We start from the raw sequence: 7,672 nt of genomic DNA on the forward strand, positions 1-7,672 counted from the left end.
CTTTCTCTGTGATGTGAATAACGAGAGCGGTCTATCAATAAATAATTTTAAAGTTAATTTAGCTCTTAGTTATAAAATAGATGGAGGAGAAATAAGCTTGAGTATTGAGAAGAAGTTAATACCTGTTACTATAGAGAACAGATCCGAAATTGAAGGCATTTCACAAATGAAGGGATTCTCGAGTAAGAATGGCATCAAGTAATGTCCTGGTTAGAAGACCTTAAATTGGTCGATTTGCCAAAAGTTAATGCAGATACGGTTGGATTCTGAACATCTTGTGAGCCTTCAACATCTTCATAAAATACACAATCGCAATTGTCCAAGCTTTTCACGTCACTGCCTTTGTTCTTGAGGCTTCCTTTGAGTACCTGTTTTGTAAAAAAAGAAGAGAACATTTAGGTCATGGCAAGAACATTAGGTTCTAAAGAGCTTGTTTATGCAATTGAAAATGGAGTTTCATCCAAATCACTCCTCATGAGCTCAAGTACTGAACCTAACCACTCAGTCCATTCCCACTCCCTAACTTTTCTCTGGCTTCACACGTACAAGTTGTGGTTCCTTTCACTGTATAATTGACCCGACAACACAGAGATCATGGAGATTTTTTTCATCTGCAGCAAATAACCCATTTCACACCCTTGCAGAACCGAGATTCACAGGTTGTAAAACCCACAACAATAACTTTTATTCTCACCCTGCGGAAAATCGCAACATGGGAGAATAAACTCAACATTCAAAGACAATATTGTCAGCTTTGACTTGAGGACAAGTCTGTTTCCCTATGAAGAGTAAATTTGGTATGGAGAAAACGAAGCATAAAAGTCGAAGACGTACCAGAGTGATGACCTTCATTTTTTCTCTTCTGTCTCGCTGCCGTGGAAGAAGCCGTCAAAGCTTCTCTGAGATATAAGAGAGTCGAGATGAGAGGTGATAATTCACGGTGGCTGTGTGGTGACGTCGGTTCCGTTGGAGGAGGAAGGCTTTCCCCGGTACTGTTGCTGCTTCACGATCGTGAGAGGGAGAAGAGAAGAATCTCAAAGGTCACTTAACCCTAATCCCCTTCTATGTTTATTTGTTTTAGTTTTTTTTCTTTTTAATCTTAAAAAAAATAAAATATAAAACAAGAGAAAGAGGGAAACGAAAAGAAAAGAGGGAAAACATGACGGGCACTAAATTTTTGGACTTGGGCCATAGTTTTTAGTCAAAATTATAAGGCCGCAGTTTTTCTTTGCGTCTTAAAATATCTGCAGTTCTATAACCATGGCAATTGAAGTAAAGGCCACAATTTCATACTCCGGATTCAATATTTAATAACATAATTCTACGCTTTGATAACTATGGCCAAATCATATATGTGGCCACAGTTTCTGAGTTGTGGAAAATTTTAGTGTGGCCGTAGGCCAAAAATGTAGTAGTGATTTATTCATTTCAAGAGAAGAGGAAGAGGAGAAATGAGGCTAAGAGAGGAGAAGAGCAAAAGCTAGGGTTTGGAGGAGAATCCCTATTATTATGGGTTAGTATGATGGGGATAATGGGTAGAATAACATGAGTAGGTTTGTTTGTTCTTAGTTACAATCCATGAAAATGTTATTTGAAATGTGTTTTGTATGCTGAATTCTATTAATTGGAAATTGAAACTAGAATTAAAAATGGTTGAATATCAATACGTTGCTGTGTTTATAAAATCTAATAAAAATGAATTGAAAACGGAACTCGAAACGAACGGATGATGGTAATGAGGGTTGCCGGTGGAAGCAAGCCCTTTACGGGCGGAACTACCCAGGCCTTGACGGCCGTTACTTGTGTCAATTTGGAAGAATTGTCGAACGACAATGAGTGGGAGAAGGAAAGAATGTCGAACGGCAATGAGAGAGGGGAGGAAGGAGTTACTTAACGGCACACATCGTGACTCTGTTTTCTTGTTGTTTCGCCATATGCCTGAAGCACGTCAATTCCTTTAACTTCATTTTATGCTGCTCCCTCTGTGTGATGTTATTATTTTGCTTTCAGTTTCAAATATATGTACATGCCTATTCTATTTTCAATGTTTTATTATGCTGATACCTTACGGACATAGATAATGGGAGTGATAACACGAATTTATACCATATATTTAGCTTAAAATCCATAGATATTATTAGCTTTTTCATTTAATTATATTGTTTTATTATGATATTATGCGGGTATTTGTGATGTTTCAAGTATTATGTTCGTATTGAGACTATTCGTGAAAAGAAGAAGAAATAAAGCGAAATCATTCATGTTTATTCAAAGAAAATAAAAGAAGAGGTGCTGAAGTGAATGGAGGGTGCAAAGAAGACCCAAAGCGCACAAAGGTGGAAGCCCAGCCCATGAAGGAAGCTGAAAGCAGCCACCTCACCACAGGAGATGCCCGTCTCCAGGGCCCCTCGCCACGTCACAGGTGGAGACGTCCGTCTCCCACCTTCCCTTAAAAATCTCCACTTGAGACGCATGTCTCAAGTTTGTTCACCAAGTCATGCTGAAAAAGTGGAGACGCACGTCTCCCACTTCTGAGTCAATAGGGTACTACATTCACGGAAGAAAGCAGCCAACACTCAGCTATAAAAGGACACTGATATTTCAGTTTCAAGGGTCCGAATTTTGATAACAAAGTTCTGCCGAATTTATTTTTCAAGCATTATTTTTCCTTCGCATTTTTATTCTCAGCATTCTTTTCTCACAACAATTTCTACACCGGAAATTGTTGTGAATTTTTCATAGATCTAACCTTACGTTAAATTTAGTTTTTACTTCCTTGTTTTAATTTTTACGCTGAATAATTTCTGAAGAACGATCCAACCAACCTGTGGTGGAAGTTCGAGTACTTCAAGATTCAAGTTTATTTCAGATTAATTGTATTCAGGTTTCTTATTTACCGCCTTTATTATATTTATTTGTATGATATATTGTATGTTATTTAATATGCCTTTTATTATGAACCGAGCCGATTTATGCATGTTTAACCGTATTAATATGTCTGGCTAATTTATTAAGATATCGGTATGTAGAGTAAGTTAACCGTGGGATCCGAAATAAATTGGCTTAATTATGTTTTATTAACTATCACTTGTTTTTGGTTTTATGTCTAATTTAATTTGTTAAAGTTCTAAAATTAATAGAGCGAGAGTTTGAGATTTTAGGGCCGATAAAGATTAAAATCAATAGAGCGAGAGATTGAGATTCTTAACTGGATAGTAGGCATAGGATATTAGTTTTAAGGATAACGAAAGCGTATTAAAACTAATTAGAATTTATTTACTTTCAAAAAGTTTATCAAAAAAGCATAGAAAACTAAAAGTTAGAGTAAGAAATGCGCCAAGATTATGGGGGTTACAAACCCCCGCAAATTAGTCTATTATTTTTCCCACAAACTATAGAATATCACTTTTTGTTCCAATTTTGGGGGGTTTTGAAAACACCCCGCAAATTAACCGCCGCAATCTAGCGCGTTTTTTGTAGTGAGTAGCTTTAAGGTTCATCAGAGTAGTGCATGATGAAGTCAAAGTTTGTTATAGCATGCAGTAGACGAAGATGCGTGTGTCGTAGTCGAAACTTGTTCTAGCATGCAATTTTAAAAGTTAGTTTGTTGTTTAAGTTTGCTTAGTACAAGTTATGTCATGTATGTGTGTGTTATCGTCATGGTAAAGGATTGCGACAAAAAGATTTTTCTATCTCCTTATATTTTTATCATGTGTTCTGAAGGCCTTTCAACTTTAGTAACTCAATAAGAAACTAGGGGAACACCCACTATATCAAAATATGCAAAAATGATTCCACAACTTCTAATCTTCTCCTTACTCGTGACAATTTGTTTGTTCTACAAAGCAGATGAAAGTAAAATGGTAGGGTTAAAAATATATTCCTACTATTTATGAAGAAGTTTTAGACCGCAAACGATTAACTTGCAAAAATCATAAATTTACTAAGGGATAAATATACGTTATCCCCTGTCATAAACGCGAGATACGGGTTATCCCTATAATTTTTTATTTGGATTATCCCAGTGTAATTTTAGGGTATCCCTTAAGCGTGTAAAAAAAAGTGAAAAATCAGAGGGATAAATAAAAAAAAAACAATTTTATAAGGGGGGAGGGGGTAATAGGGGACAAAAACATAGAATTTTTATATTTCAAGGGGTTAATAAAAAAAATAATGATATTATAAGGGGTAAACCGAATCTCGCTTATATAGCAAGGATGGTAACATATATTCATCTCATTTATTAAAGTAGAAATGTTGTGCCAAGAAACTTTAGAACAACGAATCAAGTTGCAAGAATCTTAAATTTATTAAATTAAAAATGTTGTCCAGAAGTAAAGAACTTAATAGAGAATTTGTAATGTGTTCTAGAAGTGTTGGGCATAGGCAAGTAAGTATCTTGGGTTATCTTGAATGATTTATTTGAAAGTAAAAAACCTTTAAATTCATCAAAGATAGAATATAAAAACATCAATTCATGCAAAATATGGGGTTTGTAGAGATGTAGAAACAACTATATCATGACTTGGAGTTTGTAGAATTGTAGAAAAAACTTAAACCTTATAAATTAATTTGGCTTAATATTTTCAATCAATTAACTGAAATTATTTTTACTGTAGATTTACTTTTGAAAGGATATTTTTCCTGGCATTCATTTCTTTATGCTTAAGGGATGTTGTCCTATTATACCTTCCTTCATTTATCACAATCTCCTTTTTATCTATGCTTGCTTCACCTTTGAGTTTTGTGGTGTATATATAACTTCAACCACTATAACACATATTTCTATCTCTCCCCTTCACTCTCCAGTTTCCACTCTATCTTTGGTATGTTGAGCCACAAATTATTACAACAAAAATCAATATATTATACATGTATTTATTACTTTAAAAATCTGAGTTCTCTCTTATACATTACTTTATTAATTGCTAATTTCATTTTTTTAAATATTTCTTAGAAGTGAAAACTACTTGTTAGCCGCTGACTGAACATAAATTTTTGTTATATTTGTGTTCTGTCCTTATATATTATTTAACATCCATGACGTTTTTCTTATATTCATTTAAGTTAAATTGTAAATTTTAAATTCATTCACATTTAATTTTTTATTTTTATGAAAGATGAACTTATATATTATTTCTTTATCAAATTTAATATGAATTTTTAATTAATTGAGTTTATTATTCAGCATGAGCTTAATATTTTTGAGCTATACTTTCAAGTCGTTATCACTAATCTGATATCTCATAGGATAGAATTCATCATTGCAGATAATACAAATTTCTAGAAAAATCGATTCAACCATGAGCATCGTTGAAAGTCGGTCCATTTCAAAGCCACCATACTTCGATGGCAAAAATTATGCGGAATGGGAGAAGAGTATGATGATATACATACAATCTGTGGACTTCAAACTTTGGCTTGTGATCAAGAATGGACCAAAAGTTCCGAAGAAAACAATAGACGGTAAAGAATGTGAGAAATCTGAAGATGAGTACAATGATGAAGACATGAAGATGATGGAACAAGAAGCAAAAGCAAAACATATTTTATGTTGTGCCTTAAATCCATTTGATCTTAAAAGAGTTTCAAGTTGCAAAACTGCAAAGGAAATGTGGGACAAGGTTGAAAATATAACTGAAAGACTTATAAGTCTCAAAGATTTCTTGTTTCTGTTACCGCCTTCATTTCAAAGGAAATTGAAGGCTCATGAAAGTTTTCTAAAGGCAGTATCAGGAGTACAAGACCAAGCAGAGGCAGCTCCCAACACTTCTAACGCAGTGATTTCGGAAGAAACAAGTATGGTTCTCTCTCTCACAAAATGATTTATACTTATATATAATGTCAGTTATTACCTAACAAACAATTTAACACTTTTGTTCTAATGTTAAAAATTAGGTTCTTATCAAAATGAGGCACACAAATTCAAATATTAAAAATTTTGTTCTAATTATTTAGATCTTTTAATTGTTTTTATAATTTTGTTTTAGATGTTGATCTTGAGAAAGGGGTTTCCAACCTTTGTGTTTCCATTGAGAAGCTTGCATTAGAAGGGAATTGGCAAGAAGCAAAGGGCATGATAGAAAAGGAAAAAAAGTTGATAAATGCTCCCATAACAACTGGGGAGTTTAGACTACTTCATATTGCAGCAGCTGCGAATCAAATTGAATTTGTGAAGCAACTATTGAAAATGTTGAATAATAGTGATTTGGAATTGACAGATATCAACGGCCATACTGCTTTCTGTTTTGCTGCTGCCGCTGGAAACATAAAAATTGTTGACTTAATGCTTGAAAGAAACGACAAGTTACTAACAATAAGGGATCATAAAAATTATACTCCTATTCAGAATGCTGCTCTACTAGGAAGATGCAAAATGACATGGCATCTATATGATCAATCGGTACATTGTTTTGATGAAAAGGATTGGAAATTATTATTCTTTACTTGTATCGACGCTGGCATCTATGGTAAGTACTACTAACAATTCTAATTCATTATTTTTCTCCAAAACCGGCAGGTTTTTTAAATTTGGAGATAGATGGTTACGACAAGGTTAGTTGGAATTTTTTGAGATATATGCTTAAATGCATGGGGTTCGGAGATAGATGGTTGAAATGGATGGAATTACTTGTCTTTAATAGTAATATCTCGGTGTTAGTCAATGGTTGCCCAACAAAGGAGTTTGTGGTGAGTAGAGGTTTAAGACAAGGAGATCCTCTTTCTCTTTTTCTCTTTGTTATTGTGGCGGAGGGATTGTCGGGTCTTGTGAGAAAATCTATTGAGGTGGGACATTTTCAAAGCTTTTCGATTAATGGTTCTTGTTCGGTGGATATGCTTCAATTCGCGGATGACACCTTAATTGTAGGGGAGAGTAATTGGAATCATGTGTGGGCTTTAAGGGCGGTGCTTCGGGCCTTTGAACTTGTGTCGGGACTTGGAATTAATTACCACAAAAGCAAGTTGATAGGTATTAATTCTAATATTCACTTTTTAGAGGCGGTTTCTCATTTCTTCTCTTGTAAATTAGAAGATAGTAACTTTTATTTTCTTGGTATTCCAATTGGTTTCAACCCGCGGAAAGAAGCTACGTGGATTCCTCTCTTGACTAAGTTAAAGAATCGTTTGGAAGGGTGGTCGAATCAGTTTCTAAACTTAGGTGGTAGGATTACTCTTTTAAAGTCCGTTTTGAGTTCTTTGGCTATTTTCACTTTATCATTCTACAAGATTCCGAGAAAGGTGGCTATGAAGATCACTAGTATTCAAAGCAAATTTCTATGGGGAGGAGTAGAGGAAAAAAGAAGGATTCATTGGGTTAAGTGGGATGATGTCACTCTTCCCTTGCATAAAGGGGGACTTGGAGTCAAAAACATTAATTTATTTAACATGGCTCTCCTTAACAAGTGGAGATGGCGGATTGTTCAAGGTCAAGACTCTTTGTGGTTTAAAATTTTGCAAGCGCGGTATGGAGATGTTTCCTCCAATATGTTCGGAGGAGGTGGAAATAACAAGAAAGCCCCAAAAATTTCTTTTTCTTTCCGTGACCCCATTGTTGATTCATGTAGGTTCTCCGTTCATAATGGTTTCTCAATCCCTTTTTGGGAGGCTAGGTGGTTGAACGACACTTCTTTGAAAGACTTGTTCCCGGATTTATACGGCATATCTCGGTTAA

General features: G+C 34.8%; 1 protein-coding gene across 1 annotated transcript; it reads left to right on the top strand.

Annotated features, from left to right (window-relative positions):
- The first annotated feature begins 5,171 nt into the window (after window positions 1-5,171).
- Window positions 5,172-7,672, top strand: LOC131599609 (uncharacterized). Its single transcript, XM_058871902.1, has 2 exons — window positions 5,172-5,799; window positions 5,991-7,672. Exons 1-2 carry the CDS (start codon window positions 5,304-5,306, stop codon window positions 6,482-6,484), a joined length of 990 nt encoding a protein of 329 aa, XP_058727885.1. The 5' UTR covers window positions 5,172-5,303; the 3' UTR covers window positions 6,485-7,672.

Source organism: Vicia villosa, linkage group LG4 (assembly GCF_029867415.1).
Source record: "Vicia villosa cultivar HV-30 ecotype Madison, WI linkage group LG4, Vvil1.0, whole genome shotgun sequence".
Taxonomy (NCBI): Eukaryota; Viridiplantae; Streptophyta; class Magnoliopsida; order Fabales; family Fabaceae; genus Vicia; species Vicia villosa.

Coding starts and splice junctions, on each gene's coding strand:
- LOC131599609 (XM_058871902.1), top strand. CDS start 5,304: ATGAGCATCGTTGAAAGTCGGTCCATTTCAAAGCCACCATACTTCGAT. Junction 5,800..5,990: donor AGTGATTTCGGAAGAAACAA/GTATGGTTCTCT, acceptor ATTTTGTTTTAG/ATGTTGATCTTGAGAAAGGG.